This window comes from Geotrypetes seraphini, chromosome 7 (assembly GCF_902459505.1).
Source record: "Geotrypetes seraphini chromosome 7, aGeoSer1.1, whole genome shotgun sequence".
Classification (NCBI taxonomy): domain Eukaryota; kingdom Metazoa; phylum Chordata; class Amphibia; order Gymnophiona; family Dermophiidae; genus Geotrypetes; species Geotrypetes seraphini.
In genome coordinates, this window is record NC_047090.1 from 185,843,092 (window position 1) to 185,860,270 (window position 17,179).

At 49.0% G+C, this 17,179-nt stretch overlaps 1 protein-coding gene across 1 annotated transcript in view; it reads left to right on the top strand.

The window, feature by feature from the left end:
• Window positions 1-16,524: 16,524 nt before the first annotated feature.
• Window positions 16,525-17,179, top strand: part of GTF2A1 (general transcription factor IIA subunit 1) — an 81,181-nt gene continuing 80,526 nt past the window's right edge. Inside the window, exon 1 of the mRNA XM_033950933.1 lies at window positions 16,525-16,974. Within this exon, the coding sequence (XP_033806824.1) occupies window positions 16,945-16,974 (30 nt within the window). The 5' untranslated portion in view covers window positions 16,525-16,944. The remainder of the gene's footprint in view (window positions 16,975-17,179) is intronic.

Genomic DNA, 17,179 nt, shown 5'->3' on the forward strand with positions numbered 1-17,179 from the left:
TGGGCAATTATTTTCTCCTCTTGGTTGGGGCGGTCAATGGCAGAGAGTTGGAGTAGGTCTGGATTTACTTGTCAATATATGTGCACATTGCCCACTATGCTAACTGGTTAGTGGTTACACATAATTGGAAGAGCTATGACAGACTGAATTACACATTTTGGTGGACAAATGTTTGTACCACTTATAAGTATGAGAGAATTAATGTGGAATGTTAGGGTTTATTAATACTTTTAATAGGGTATGGAGCCCATTGACTGCATTTGTTGCATCGTAATAATTGTCATTTATCTCTTTTTATTAGATTTCCTTACACATCCAGGGGGTGGGGTGGGGGGGAGGGAAATGTATTGGGACACAAGGCAGGAACTTGGGAGAGAGGAAGGGAGGGAAAGAAATGTTGTGGTGGGGGAGGGAATGAGTTTTTGGACACAGAAGGCATGAACTTGGGAGAGAGGAAGGAAGGGAAAGAGATGGTTGTGTACATGGGGAATGGAAGAAAGGAGAATTTTTGGTCATAGGGAGGGAGTGAGGTACAGTTGAGAGGGAGAAATATTGTGTTGGAACGGACAGATTGAAATGGATGCAAGAGGGAGGAATGTTGGACATAGTGGTGAAGGGAATGGAGGGAGAGATGTGGCATGGTGCTGGAGAGGGGTGATAGAAGGAGAAATGTTGGGCATGGGACTGGTGGGCAGGGGCGAAAGATGAGAAAGGAATAAATGCTGGACCATGGTAGGAGGAACCAATGGACAGCAACAAGAATTTACAGAAGATGGGAAAGCAGAAAAAAAAAACTGGGACCAACTTTATGGAAAAATAAGTCTCCAGACAACAAAGGTAAAAAACGGAATTTATTGACTAAAATATGTTAGCTTTGAGAAATGTATATAGCAGATGTCTTTGTATTGTGTTCAAAAGAAAAGGAAATGCATTTCTGGTTTTATTTCTACAGTGTTGAAGTACTTGCTGACCCTTGCTGTGACTGGTGGGGATCCCCAAGCACCACCAGCAGAGGACTTCCTCTAGAGACAGCCAGAACTCCCCTCCACCAAGCACAGCAGTCGCTGGCAACATCCATGAGCCATTGAGGTGCCAGCATCTGTGACTCAGGGACGCTACTGCTGCCTGCCAAGCTTGGCAAAAGGGACCCCCAGACAACTGCAAAAGAAGTCCTCAGCTGACAGCTTGGGGGTTCTCATCAGCTGAGTATTTATATTTACATTAGAGGCTCTGGTAGAAACCCATTTACAAAGTATGTATTCTTTCCAATTAATATTTCCAAATGAATAAAGTCTCTTTGCTTATTTGTAAATGGGTCTCTACCAGAGCCTTTAATTCAGTAGCATAATTAAATGAAATAACTATTTCTGAAGTTTATAGGAACGGGCGGGGACGAAGGGGATTCCTCGCGGGGATGGGTGGGGACGGAGGGATTCCTCGCGGGGACGGGTGGGGACAGAGGGATTCCTCACGGGGACGGGTGGGAAAGGGTGGGATTTGGCCTTTATCTGCCATCTTGTTTCTATAAGCATAAAGCTTTATGACCTCACAATGCAGGTGTATAGATCCTTAGCCAATAGGGAGAGGAGGAGCTAGTGGAAGCTGCGGATGGGCAGAGTGGATGGATCATTTGGCCTTTATCTGCCGTCATGTCTCTCTTTTCTGTTTTGCGCTGGTTGTTGTACTATATCTGCTTTTGTGTAGTGATCACATGTATAACTTAAGTTAAGATATACCAGCTGTATATACAATAAACAACTCATACAAAATAGCATTCCAGTAAAAGCAATGTCAGGAGAATATAGTAGTGTATTAACAAGGAGAAAAAGCCTCAGACCCTACAAAGTGCACTCATGATGCTTGAGATCTTATAATCATTGACATGAAAACCTCCTTCAAACATCAATGAAATATAATCTTTCAAACTCAGTTTTAAGGTTACCTTAAACATGCTCCAGTTACTGTCTGAGGCTTTTCCTCTAAGTCAGTGTCTCACAAACTTTGTGAAGTTATGATTCACTAAATGTGGTGGCTGCGGCTCGAGAGCTGTGCATTCGTGACATCATTACACCGACGTACAGGCATGAAGGCCCTCCAGACGGGGCCCTGAGCTGCCATTTGGGGGTGTTGGAAGGGAAGAGGCGTGGAGAGTAGGAGAGGTCCTGGCTGACTGCCTACAGGATGTGCTTTTCGACGCAAGAAGCACGTCCTATAGGCAGTCAGCCAGCGCCTCTCGTCCTCCCCTGCAATCTCAGGTGGATACACTGCTCTCCTAGCACTGTTTTTACTGGAGTGTTATTTTGTACGAGTTGATGGTGGTCACGTGTGCCAACAAGTTGAACAGGGAGTTACTTATATATGAGTACCCTGTTCCCTCTTTGGATCTGGACAGTGATAAAGGGAAAAGATAGCAAGCATATAATTTTGTTTTTACAAATAATTTTATCTTCTTTCTGTTACTATTGAAATTGTATTTCAACCTTTTTAATTATTTCTATATATAGTGATGTTATGTAAACCGCATAGTTGTTATCCAATTGTGGTATATCAAATATACAAAAAACTTGGATTGCATTTCATACATTAATATTGCCATTAGCATGTGGCCATTCAGATATTTTAGTGTCAGCAGACATCGGCACCCATTTTGTATGTGGTAAGGCTCTTGTGGTGGTCTTCTTGTGCTAACTAGTTAACATGCAGTAATGTAGCCGATTAGTTTCCAAGTTTATTTAATGTTTGATACCTCACGCTTAGATTACTGCAATCTATTCCTAACTGGTATCCCTCAGTGTTGTCTCTCCCCCTTGCACTCTGTACGAAACTCTTCTGCGCGATTCATCTTCTACCAACCTCGCTACGCTCTTGTCACCCCTTCTCCTTAAGTCACTTCACTGGCTCCCCATCTGCCATCGCATACAGTTCAAGCTCCTATGGCTGACCTATAAATGGGTTCATTCTGCTGCCCCTCAGTATCTCTCCTCGCTTCTCTCTCCTTATCCACCTCCCAGAGAACTCCATTCCTCAGTTAAGTCGCTCTTAGCGTTGCCCTTCTGCTCCACTGCCAATTCCAGACACCGTTCCTTTCATCTAGCTGCCCCTAAGCCTGGAATAAATTACCCGAGTTTGTCCATCAAGCCCTACTTTACGGAGAGGGTAGTGGATGCCTGGAATGCGCTCCTGAGAGAGGTGGTGGAGAGTAAAACTGTGACTGAGTTCAAAGAAGCGTGGGATGAACACAGAAGATTTAGAATCAGAAAATAATATTAAAGATTGAACTAGGCCAGTTACTGGGCAGACTTGCACGGTCTGTGTCTGTGTATGGCCGTTTGGTGGGGGATGGGCTGGGGAGGGCTTCAGTGGCTGGGAGGGTGTAGATGGGCTGGAGTAAGTCTTAACAGAGATTTCGGCAGTTGGAACCCAACCACAGTGCCGGGTGGAGCTTTGGATTCTTGCCCAGAGATAGCTGGGAAGAAAAAAAGTAAAAAAAAAAAAATAATAATTTGGATTGGGTCGGGTTGGGCAGACTGGATGGACCATTTGGGTCTTTGTCTGCCGTCATCTACTATGTTTAAAAGCAGACTGAAAACCCACTCTTTTTGATATAGCTTTCAATCCTAAACCTTACTCCTCTGCCCTCCAACCCAGCCAGCTGATTAATCGTTCCCCTTAACTGTATCTATAACATCATGTTTGTGTTGTCTGTTTAGATTGTAAGCTCTTTTGAGTAGGGACTAAACTAAACCTTAAGTTTATATACCGCATCATCTCCACGGATGTGGAGCTCGGCACGGTTTACAAGAACTTAAAATATAGGAAGAGAAGGAAAAAAAAAGGTTTACATGAACTTATATATAGAAGAGAAGAGTAAGGGGGGGATAGAATTACATTTTAGTGAAAAGCCAGGTTTTCAGTTTCTTGCGGAATAATTGGAGGGAGTCCAGGTTCCGCAGCGGGGTAGTAAGGTCATTCCAGAGACCTGTGATTCTGAAGAGAAGGGATTTTCCCAGTTTGCCTCCATAGCGAATACCGTGTAGAGAGGGGAAGGATAGTTTATACCTTTGGGCGGGTCTAGTAGAGTCAGGACTCGAGGAGGACTGTCTCCTTCGTGACTCTGTACAGCGCTGCGTGCGTCCGGTAGCGCTATAGAAATAATTCATAGTAGTAGTAGTGTGAAGAGTTTGAGTCTTTGGGAAGCAGAGCTGAGATTGTGATGTCATAATGCCTCATTCCTCCAATAAGAGCCCACCTCATCAGTGATGTCACAATGGCTTGATTGTCCTGGACTTCCCTCTGCCCTCAACCCAGCCAGCAGATTAACTGTATTCATGACATCCTGTTTGTCTGTTTAGACTGTAAGCTCTTTCAAGCAGGGGCTGTTTTCTTACTCTTTGTGACTCTGTACAGCGCTGCGTGCGTCTGGTAGCGCTATAGAAATAATTCATAGTAGTAGTAATAGTAGTATATGTATACTGCGTTGACAATATATGAATGTGGCTTTTACATTTATATCAACATTAGTAGCACAGGAACGAATGCTCCCCCAAAAGTAAAATTAAAAGAATACATTGGAGATTGTCATAGAAACATAGAAATAGACGGCAGATAAGGGCCACGGCCCATCTAGTCTGCCCACCCCAAGGACCCTCCCCTACCTTTCTCTGTGAATAGATCCCACGTGTCTGTCCCATTTGGCCTTAAAAACAGGCACGCTGCTGGCCTCAATCACCTGGGGTGGAAGACTATTCCAGCGATCAACTACTCTTTCAGTAAAAAAGAATTTCCTGGTGTCCCCGTGCAGTTTCCCGCCCCTGATTTTCCACGGATGCCCTCTTGTTGCTGCAGGACCCTTGAAAAAGAAGATAACTTCTTCCACCTCGATGCGGCCCGTGAGATACTTGAATGTCTCGATCATATCACTCCTCTCTCTGCGTTCCTTGAGAGTATAGCTTTAATTTATCCAGCCGTTCCTCATACGGGAGATCCTTGATGGCCATTCTCTGGACCGACTCAAGTCCTCCGCACATCCAAATTAGTTCTGCGGCCTCCAGAACTAATTTGGCAGTTTTTGAAGTTATGAGTAGTAGCGGAGAGATCACAATCACTTTAGGCATTAGTCAATAAAATAAAACAAAATATTTTAAAAAACAATTAAAAAAGAGCATTTTGGACCTTGGTTCGTTTACAGAAGTTAGATAGCTCTAAATCTAATAGATGCTGACGCTGTCATCTTGAAGCTGGGACATTAGATCATTTGTTATTCTATTGTCCATCGATACTTGCTTTTTGAAAATCAATATGGGGTCAAATAAATAATTTATTAGATAATCCGGTGGCATTATCCTATGACACCGTATTGTTTGGCATGTCAATGAGGGCAAAAAGCCAAATATCCTCTAATAACAATAAGCTTCTACTCATTATGACGGGGGTTGCCATACAACAGATGACGAATAATTGGAAAAATTGGAATAGGCTGAATTGTAGCTTTTGGTGGAACTCTTTGTGTCACATTTTCAAAATGGAAAGGATAATTGCCATGCAGCAGGGAAATTTCAGGTTATTTGGGAGCCATTAACAAGATACTGTAAAGATTGAAATTACTGCATAGAATAAATATTAATTTTTTCCCTTTTGTTCATACACGTTCAGGGTGGTGTGGAGGAGGAATATTTTATGATTTCTTTTGCTCATGAATAACTGTTGGGTATAAGGGAGGGGGGATATTTGATGCGAGTTTGAATTTGATGATATATTAAGTGATGTTAAAGTATAAATGATTGTATTATATGTTACACTTATTGTGAGCTTTAAAAATGAATAAAGATTAATAAAAAAATAAAAAAGAGTGATACAGGAAAGGCAATTAAGACCAATAGGTTGTCCTGGTAGGATTATTTCCGAATCCAGACAGCTGTGAACACTTGAGGTCTTTCAACCTAAAAAAAACCCCATAAACCCTACCATATATATATATAGATTAAAAAAAAAAAAAAATCTCCAAAAGGGGTGTTATTCGATAAAGCAGCAGCTTGTGGGGTTTTGGACAGGATAGATCAGTGGTCTCCAACTCAAACCTTTTGCAGAGCCACATTTTTGATTTGTAGGCCTCAGAAAAAATAGTTAATGTCTTATTAAAGAAATGACAATTTTGCATGAGGTAAAACTCTTTATAGTTTATAAATCTTTCCTGTTGGCTAAGTCTTAATAATAATATTGTAATTTATAGCTAAAGAGACCCATGATCAAGAAACTGTTTTAATTTACTTTTGTGATTATGATAAACATACCGAGGTCCTCAAAATAGTACCTGGCGGGCCGCATGTGGTCCCCGGGCACATCGAGAAAAATGGCCTACTGCGGACAAGCCAGCACGGATTCTGTAAGGGAAGGTCGTGCCTGACAAACCTTCTGTACTTCTTTGAGGGAATAAGCAGTCAGGTGGACAAAGGGGAACCCATAGACATCATTTACCTCGATTTTCAAAAGGCCTTTGACAAGGTGCCACATGAAAGGCTGCTTAGGAAGCTGTGGAACCACGGGGTGGGCGGGGATGTACACAGATGGATCAAGCACTGGCTGTCAGGTAGACTACAGAGGGTCGGAGTAAAGGGCCAATATTCTGACTGGCGGGGAGTCACAAGTGGTGTGCCGCAGGGATCGGTGCTGGGGCCGCTACTCTTCAACATATTTATCAATGACCTGGAAACGGAGGCAAAGTGTGAGGTTATAAAATTTGCAGACGATACCAAGCTCTGCGCCAGAGTTAGGACCAGGGAGGAGTGTGAGGAACTGCAAAGGGACCTCGATAAGCTGGAGGACTGGGCAAACAAATGGCAAATGCGCTTTAACGTAGATAAATGCAAGGTCATGCACATAGGGAAAAAGAACCCGTTGTTCGAGTATAAAATGGGGGGGAGATTGCTGGAAGACACCGGATTTGAGAGAGACTTGGGTGTGCTAGTGGATCCATCCATGAAACCATCCGCACAGTGTGCAGCAGCCTCGAAGAAAGCCAACAGGATGCTGGGCATCATCAAGAGGGGCATATCAACCAGGATGCGGAAAGTCATCATGCCGCTGTATCGAGCGATGGTGCGCCCACATCTGGAATACTGCGTTCAATATTGGTTGCCGCACCTCAAGAAGGACATGGCAGTTCTTGAGAGAGTCCAAAGGAGGGCAACGAAACTGGTAAGAGGGCTGGAAAACTGCCCATATGCTGAGAGGCTGGATAAACTGGGGCTCTTCTCTCTGGAAAAGAGGAGGCTCAGGGGGGATATGATTGAGACCTTCAAAATACTTAGGGGCATAGAGAGGGTGGACAGGGACAGGTTCTTCAGACTAAAAGGGACGACAGGTACGAGGGGGCACTCAGAGAAACTGAAGGGAGATAGGTTCAAATCAAATGCAAGGAAGTTTTTCTTCACCTAAAGGGTCGTGGACAAATGGAATGTGCTCCCGGAGGAAGTGATCCGGCAGAGTACAGTACAGGGATTCAAACAGGGATTGGACAGATTCCTGAGGGAAAAGGGGATCGTGGGGTACTGAGGGAGGTGCTGGGGTGTTGCATAAGTATAGACAGCTCACCAGGTCGTGCAGGTGCAAGGCCGGAGGGTTAGGACATTGATGGGAAGATAGGACTTCGATGAGAAACCTAGGGGGCAAGGGGGCCCCTTCTGGTGATTAAGGCAGGTCATGACCTGTTGGGCTGCCGCGGGGGCGGACTGCTGGGCGGGATGGACCTCTGGTCTGACCCGGCAGAGGCACTGCTTATGTTCTTATGACTTGAGACCACTGGGATAGATGTATTCTATTTCAAAAGGCATGTAAGATTGGTCATAAAGCACAGTTACTTACCGTAACAGGTGTTATCCAGGGACAGCAGGCATATATTCTCACACATGGGTGACGTCATCTACGGAGCCCCGGCGCGGACAGCTTTTCAAGCAAACTTGATTGAAGTTTCAAGTTTGCACACTGCACCACGCATGTGCGTGCCTTCTCGCCCACTAGAGGGCGCATCCCACCTCGTGGTCCTCAGTTCCATAACTAGCAAGGAAGCCATCCCCGGGGAGGCGGGCGGGTTGTGAGAATATATGCCTGCTGTCCCTGGATAACACCTGTTACGGTAAGTAACTGTGCTTTATCCCAGGACAAGCAGGCATGATATTCTCACATGTGGGTGACCTCCAAGCTAACCAAAATAGGGCAGGTGGGAGGATGGCAATTTAGGAAAACAGATTTTGCAATACTGACTGGCCAAACCGGCCGTCACTCCTGGATAGAGTGTCCAGACAGTAGTGAGAGGTGAATGTATGAACCGAAGACCAAGTGGCAGCCTTACATATGTCCTCCATCGGAGTGGATCGGAGAAAAGCTATCGAAGCTGCCATTGCTCGGACCTTGTGACCCGTGACCCGACCAGGGGGAGGAAGGCCAGCCTGAGTGTAGCAAAAGGAAATGCAAGCGGCCAACCAGTTAGACAGAGTGCGCTTGGAAACTGGATGCCCTAATCGATTGGGATCGAAGGACAAAAACAATTGAGGGACCTTCCGCTGAGACCTGGTGCGTTGAAGATAATATGCCAACGCCCTCTTACAGTCAAGCGTGTGAAGCGCCATCTCGCCAGGATGGGAGTGGGGCTTCGGGAAGAACACAGGAAGGACAATGGACTGATTGAGGTGGAAGTCCGAAACAACTTTAGGTAAAAACTTAGGATGGGTGCGGAGGACCACCTTGTCGTGATGAAAGACCGTGAAAGGAGGGTCCGCAACCAAGGCTTGCAACTCCCCAATCCGCCTGGCGGAGGTGAGGGCAATCAGAAACACCGCCTTCCAAGTCAGAAATTTCAAGAGGGACTTGTTGAGTGGCTCAAAGGGGGGTTTCATCAGTTGAGCCAGAACTACATTCAAATTCCACACGACAGACGGAGGCTTAAGAGGGGGGCAAACCCTGAGTAGCCCTTTCATGAAGCGTGTCACCAAGGGATGGAGTGACAGAGGGCGTCCCTCCAGAGGTTGGTGGAAAGCAGAAATCGCACTGAGATGAACCCGCACCGAAGTGGTTTTCAAGCCGGAGCGCGACAAATGAAATAAATATTCTAAAACCGAGGATACCGGAACTGATACCGGATCCAGGTGAAAAGACGAGCACCAGGTGGAAAACCTGGTCCATTTCTGCGCATAGCAAAGCCTCGTCGAGATCTTGCGGGAGGCTTCCAACACCTCCTTCACCGATTGAGACAGGTCCGGAGGAGTCAGGGAACAAGAAACCAGGCTGTCAGGTGCAATGACTGCAGATTGGGATGTAACATGGATCCTTGACTCTGAGACAGCAGAGAAGGAGAGACAGGCAGGGGAAGAGGCTCTCTGGCACTGAGCTGGAGCAGCAGGGAGAACCAGTGCTGACGCGGCCACCGAGGTGCTATGAGAATCATCGTGGCCGTGGACGATTTTAGGTGTACCAACGTTCGCATGATCAGAGGGAACGGAGGGAATGCATACAGGAACCTCCCTTCCCAGTTGAGTAGGAAGGCATCCGCTTCCAGACGGTCCTGCGAGTACATCCGAGAACAATATAGTGGTAGTTTGTGTGTCTCCGGAGAGGCAAACAGATCCACCTGTGGCGTTCCCCAGCGAGCGAAAACCTCGCGTAGAACTGCTGAGTGTAGAGTCCACTCGTGCGGTTGCAGAAGTCGACTCAGTTTGTCCGCCAGGCAATTCCGTTCTCCTTGGATGTAGACCGCCCGGAGGAAGATGTTCCGGGAGGCCGCCCACTCCCAGAGGCGAAGAGCTTCGGAGCAGAGGGGCCATGACCCCGTTCCTCCCTGCTTGTTCACATAATACATTGCCACCTGATTGTCCGTGCGGACGAGGACCACCTGGTCCTGCAATATGTGAACGAAGGCTCGAAGTGCTAGGAAGATGGCTCGCAGCTCTAGCACGTTGATATGACACTGACGGTCTTCTGTCGATCACAGGCCCTGCGTGCGAAGACCGTCGAGATGGGCTCCCCACGCGTACTCCGAGGAGTCCGTGGTCAGGACCTTGTGAAAAGGCGGAGTGCGGAACAATAGCCCCATGGACAGATTTGAAGAGTCTGTCCACCAACGCAGCGATTTCCGCAAGGGCGGAGTTACCGAAATGAGGCGAGACACCGGGTCGCACTCCTGACGCCACTGGGACGCGAGGGTCCACTGAGGGATCCTCAGATGTAGCCTCGCAAACGGCGTGACATGTACCGTCGAGGCCATATGGCCCAGCAGCATCATCATGTGCTTGGCCGACACCCTCGATAGTTGAGAGACCTGGCGGCTCATCCGTACCAAGGTTTCCAACCGCTGGGTCGGCAGGTAGGAGCGTAGGCGCACCGTGTCCAGCACCGCACCTATGAATTGAAGAGACTGCGACGGCCTCAACTGAGACTTTGGAAAGTTTATCTCGAACCCGAGAGTTTGCAGGAAGGCAATAGACTGTCGGGTCGCTGAGATAACCCCCTCCCTGGTCGGGGCTTTGATGAGCCAATCGTCCAGGTAAGGGAACACATGGAGTCCACGTGACCTGAGGGCTGCTGCAACCACCACCATGCACTTCGTGAATACTCGTGGGGACGCGGCCAGGCCGAAGGGCAGTACCCTGTACTGGAGGTGGAGGTCCCCCACCTGGAATCGTAAGAATCTTCGACAGGCGGGGTGCACCGGAACATGGGTGTATGCTTCCTTCAGGTCGAGGGAGCACATCCAGTCCCCTTCCCCCAAGAGGGGGTACAAAACCGGGAGAGATAGCATTCGAAACTTCTCCCGGGCCAGGAATTTGTTGAGCTTCCTGAGGTCCAGTATGGGGCGCAGGTCCCCGGTCTTTTTTGGGACCAAAAAGTAGCGGGAGTAAAACCCCGTACCCCACTGGTCCTTGGGGACCGGCTCGACCGCCCGAAGCTTCAAGAAGGCTTTGGCTTCGGTTATAAGGGTCGGTAGCTGCGAACGGTTGCAGGGGACTAAACTTGGGGGGCTGTCCGGCGGCGAGGACACAAAGTTGAGCGAGTAGCCCTCGGAGACGATCCGGAGCACCCAAGCGTCTGAGGTAATCCCGGTCCATGCCTCCCGGAAGGACCGAAGACGGCCCCCGATAGGAAGGGGTTCCTGTGAAAGTGCGGAGGGGAACCCGCCCCGTCCGCTCAGCCCGTCAAAAGGAAGGCGCGGGCTTAGAAGGGCCCTGCGCCTGGGCTTGGGTTTGTCCCCCTCTGCCTCGCTGAGACGGACGTCTCGGAGGCGGTCTCGAGAAAGCCGGGGTCGACTTCTGAGGGTATCGGCGCGGCGGAGGCCGAAAGGGTTTCTGCGGCGGGGGCCTAGGTTTGGGGCGGACCAGGGATGCTAGAGAGCGCTCCTGTTCCGACAAGCGTTTGGTCGCCGCATCCAATGACTCGTCGAATAACTCGGACCCCACACAAGGCAAGTCTGCCAGGCGTTCCTGCAGGTTTGGGTCCATGTCGAGGGTGCGAAGCCAGGCCAAGCGGCGCATGGCCACCGCGAGGGCCGACACCCTCGAAACCAGCTCAAAGGCGTCGTACACTGCGTGGAATAGGTACAACCGCAATTGAGACAGGTTGGACATAAACTTATCGAATCCTGCTCTTTGGGAGTCCGGTAACGAGTTTCGATATTGAGGAAGGTCCTTCACCATACCCCGCAAATAGGAGGAAAAGGTGAAGGCGTAATTTAGAACCCTGGTGGCCATCAGGGAATTTGAATAGAGGCGACGGCCAAACTTGTCCAGGGTCCGCCCCTCCCTGCCTGGTGGAACCGCCGCAGAAACCCGTGAGGGCTGTGATTTTTTAAGAGCAGACTCCACCAGAAGAGACTGGTGTGAGAGCTGCGCCTTATCGAACCCTTTAGGAGGAATCGTCCTATACTTCGATTCCATTTTTGAAGGCACAGACGTGACTGTAAGAGGGTTTGACAGGTTATTCAGCCAGGTTTGCAGAAGGACACTGTTGAGAGGGAGTCTAGGCACCTCCCTAGGAAGAGTGGGGAGGTCCTGTTCCTCCAAAAATTCTTTGGAATACCGAGAGCCTACCATCAGGTCAATCCCCAGGGCTTGGGCCATGTCCTGAACGAAGGATGAAAATGAGGACGGCCTAGCCTGGGGAGACGGGGTTCTCGACCGCCCCACCGAGGAGAGGGGGGAGGCCTCATGGGAATAATGAGGATCCCTAACCGATCCCGAATCCCAGGATCCCCTCTCGAGGGCCCTCGAGGGGGAAGGGGAAGTTATCCTCCTCGCAGAGCCCTTGGGTGAGGACCCAGGGGTTCGTGGGACACTCTCCCGTTTCCTCGGCGAGGCGGCCCGGGAAGACTTCCCATGAGGTGAGCGGAGGAGCCTCGGGTTGTCGAGGCGCAACTCCGACACCTGCAGCGCCTCGCCCCCGAACGACGAGGAGCGGTCGCGCCGAGGCGAGCCTCGGGGTCGTTTAGACTTCCTCGATCGACGCCCCGTCCGAGGTCGCGTCGAGGGCGAGGCGTGTCTGGAAGACCCGGAGGAAGAGGAGGAAAGACGGCGCACTCTGCGCAACTTTTCCTTGGGCCTTACACTCCGCTCAGGGGGTTCCCCCGAGGTCGAGGTCCGGGGCGGGGCCGAGGTGAACGGGGCCACCGTACCCGAGACCGAGGTCGCCGAGGTCGGGGCTCCCGAGGGAGCCGAGGCCGGGGCCTCCGAGACCGAAGGCGCCCCGGCCGAGGTCGAGGCCGCCGGAACCGCAGCACGCTGCAACACTTCCAGGGCTCCCGACAGCTCCGATGAGATCAGAGCTCGGAGGAGATCCTGGAAGGCCGGAATCCCCACGAAGGTGGGGAGTTCCGAGTCCGGGGCACACTCCCTGGAGGGCGACCTCGGTCTCGAGTATTCCCTCGGGGTGTGCGGAGTCGAGGTCCGATGCGGGGCCGGGGTCGACCCACCCGCCTTGGCCTGACTCGAGGATGGCTTCTTTGCTGAAGGGGATGGAACAGAGGACTTACCCGAAGCTTGCTTCACTGACGACGCCTTCGAGGAAGAGGGCCGAGGCGAGGCCGAGGCCCCCGAGGACGCCGAGGCCGAGGTCAAGGCCGGGGCCGAAGCCGAGGCCGACGTCGAGGCCTTAGGTGCGTCGATGGCGAACAATTCGGCCATTCTTGCCTTACGGCGACGGAGGGCCCTGTTTTGGAAGGTAGCACAGCGATCACACGAGTCTGTCGGATGTTCGGGCCCAAGACAGACAATGCACCACCGGTGAGGGTCGGTGATGGAAAGCAACCTTTCACACCGGCTGCACTTTTTGAATCCCGTAACAGGACGGGACATCCACGAAGAAAAAGAAGAAGGCCGGGAACGTACCGACGTCCCGCGGCCACGGATTCCGGGAGCCCCCGGAGTCCGAGGAAAAACGAAAGACTTTTTTTTTTTTTTTTTGAAAGGAACCGAAAAGAAAAACAGCACCGCGAACTAATTCGAAGGGAAAACAAACTAAACGCGGCAGCTAGAAGGCAAAAACACTGGAGCTCAGATCCACAGGGCTTTCTTGCTCCGCGGAAAAATTTGAACTGAGGACCACGAGGTGGGATGCGCCCTCTAGTGGGCGAGAAGGCACGCACATGCGTGGTGCAGTGTGCAAACTTGAAACTTCAATCAAGTTTGCTTGAAAAGCTGTCCGCGCCGGGGCTCCGTAGATGACGTCACCCACATGTGAGAATATCATGCCTGCTTGTCCTGGGATAAATGCATTTTGCAATATTGGTTACAAAAAGATCCTCCAAGTTATTGGCATTGTTGTTCGAGTATAAAATGGGGGGGAGATTGCTGGAAGACACCGGATTTGAGAGAGACTTGGGTGTGCTAGTGGATCCATCCATGAAACCATCCGCACAGTGTGCAGCAGCCTCGAAGAAAGCCAACAGGATGCTGGGCATCATCAAGAGGGGCATATCAACCAGGATGCGGAAAGTCATCATGCCGCTGTATCGAGCGATGGTGCGCCCACATCTGGAATACTGCGTTCAATATTGGTTGCCGCACCTCAAGAAGGACATGGCAGTTCTTGAGAGAGTCCAAAGGAGGGCAACGAAACTGGTAAGAGGGCTGGAAAACTGCCCATATGCTGAGAGGCTGGATAAACTGGGGCTCTTCTCTCTGGAAAAGAGGAGGCTCAGGGGGGATATGATTGAGACCTTCAAAATACTTAGGGGCATAGAGAGGGTGGACAGGGACAGGTTCTTCAGACTAAAAGGGACGACAGGTACGAGGGGGCACTCAGAGAAACTGAAGGGAGATAGGTTCAAATCAAATGCAAGGAAGTTTTTCTTCACCTAAAGGGTCGTGGACAAATGGAATGTGCTCCCGGAGGAAGTGATCCGGCAGAGTACAGTACAGGGATTCAAACAGGGATTGGACAGATTCCTGAGGGAAAAGGGGATCGTGGGGTACTGAGGGAGGTGCTGGGGTGTTGCATAAGTATAGACAGCTCACCAGGTCGTGCAGGTGCAAGGCCGGAGGGTTAGGACATTGATGGGAAGATAGGACTTCGATGAGAAACCTAGGGGGCAAGGGGGCCCCTTCTGGTGATTAAGGCAGGTCATGACCTGTTGGGCTGCCGCGGGGGCGGACTGCTGGGCGGGATGGACCTCTGGTCTGACCCGGCAGAGGCACTGCTTATGTTCTTATGACTTGAGACCACTGGGATAGATGTATTCTATTTCAAAAGGCATGTATGATTGGTCATAAATGCATTTTGCAATATTGGTTACAAAAAGATCCTCCAAGTTATTGGCATTGGAGGAATCAATTCCATCGTTTAATTTTATTTGAGGTTTTGGAAGTTCGTAAATTTCCTAAAAGAATACGTTTATTTTTAAAAATCTGGAACTCTTATATACAAAAATTATCCTCAAAAGCAAGAAGTATGATTCTTAATACTTTATATTAAATTTAAGTAAATGTTTTTAGTATTTTTATTTATTTGGTATTTCATGTCACCTTTCATTCTAGGGTAGGGAGGGTAATAGTAATAATAACTTTATTTCTTCTATACCGCCATAATCTTACGATTTCTAGGCAGTTCACAGTGAAGAGAGCTGGACAGTCAGCGAATTACAGACTGAAAGGGTGGTTGATCGCTGGAATAGTCTTCCTCTTTCGGTTATTGAGGCCAGCAGCGTGCCTGATTTTAAGGCCAAATGGGATAGACACGTGGGATCTATTCACAGAGAAAGGTAGGGGAGGGTCATTGGGGTGGGCAGACTAGATGGGCCGTGGCCCTTATCTGCCATCTATTTCTAAGTTTCTATGGTTACAAATGTCGAGTATGATAACAGTACAGTCAGTGAATTACAGATTACAATTAGTAAAATACAACACGATACAATACAGTTAGTACAGTACATGTTAGGAGATAAATCTGTTGAATAGTGCTCTTAATTTTTTTCCGAAATGTGACATAGGTCAGCATGGCTCTGTTGATGTAGTTGCCTAGCCAGGTCTGCTGTTTGCTAGCTTGAGACTTCAAAGTTCTGTCCATAAAGGACCTGTATTTGCAATCAGTGATCCTTGGGTAGGCAAAAAGATTGGAGTTTCTGGTTGTCCTACTGGGAATGTGTAGCTCGAAATGTGGTAAGAGATAGGTAGGGGCATTCCCCACACCAGTTTAAAGCATAGGCAAGAGAACTTGAACATTATTCGCGCCTCCATTGGTAACCAGTGTAGTAGTTTATAGTAGGGGCTAACATGCTCGCTTTTCTTTAGTCCGACTATTAAGCGGACGGCCGTGTTCTGCACTATTCTTAATTTTTTTAGGTAAACCCACATAAATGATGTTGCAGTAGTCCAATGTGGAAAGGACCAATGACTGAACCAGAAGTCTAAAAGATAGAGGGTTGAAATATTTTTATTAAAATATTAATAGGAATAATGATTTTAATATATGTTAAATTACTTGAAATGTATTTCTGTTTAATTCATTTATTATAATATAATATTAAAAAACAATCTAAGGTATAAATGAAATAAATAGAATGAAGGGGGATAAGGGGAAGGGGAAAGGTAAGGCGTTAAGGGGGGATATAGGAAAAAATAGATTAGGTATATAGAAATATATTTTGGAGGAATGATAAAATATGTATGCAAATATTTTGTTATGAATTTAATTGTAATGAATATCTATTTGTATCGTATTTATTTGATTCCTTCAATAAAATGTTATTTAAAAAAAAACACCTCTCTTTTATACATGAATATTTAAGGCATACTTGTCATAGTTTTTGAAGGATGCCCGAGTGCTCTTCTGTTTGACGTTTGGAGAACTTGAGCAGCCCGTGTGTTACTTCAGCCATATGAACAAGAATCGAGACCGTGGTGGGGGGGATGGGGGACACGAAGCTAGGCCCCAAGAGCAGGCCGAACTACGATTCCCGCGGTGCTCCGCGTCGTTTGGGCGCGCCCCCCTCCCCCGCCGTGTCCCGGATGCAGGCCGTCTCGCGGCCCCTCCCGCCCTGTCTCGCGGCGGCTTCAGGCCCGTTCGCTCGCTATATAAAGGAGAGACGCGGGCAGCAAGGACGGCTGGCGGCGGCTCGTCGGCCCTCCTCCCCCCCTTACACCGCGGGGACCGCCACCGAGCCTTAGCATCGGAGGTTTCTTCGCCTCCTGCTGCTGTTGTTTTGGCGCTGGCTTGTTTATTGCCCCCCCCTCGGGGTTGGAGGGGCAAAGCCCAGGACGAGAACCGAAGCCGCCAGGCTTGGCTTCTGCCCCTTTTGACCAAAAAAACCTGGAACTGTGCTTTTAAATCTCCTTTTTTGTGATTGGTTTTATTTTTTTTAACTTAAAATTCAGGAGCAGAGAAACCCCCCCCCCTTTTTTTGGGCGGGGAAGTGTGGAAAGCCTCTGGTTTTGTTTTTTTTTTGTGTGTAGATTGTGGTGGTTGGAAATGGCGAGCTCGGCTAACTCGAACCCCGTGGTAAGGAGCGAGAGGACACGGGGGGAGGGGGGGGAGAGAGAGAGAGGGGGCAGCGCGCGGCCAGCTGAGGACTCCGCTCCCGCGCGCGCTGCCCTCTCGAGAGTGGCGAGGGCTCGTGCTGTTAAAGAGGACCGATGCCTATTTTTTTGCTGTTTTTAAAAAAATTTAATTTTTATTGTTTGTTGATTGGGGGGGGGGGGGGCGT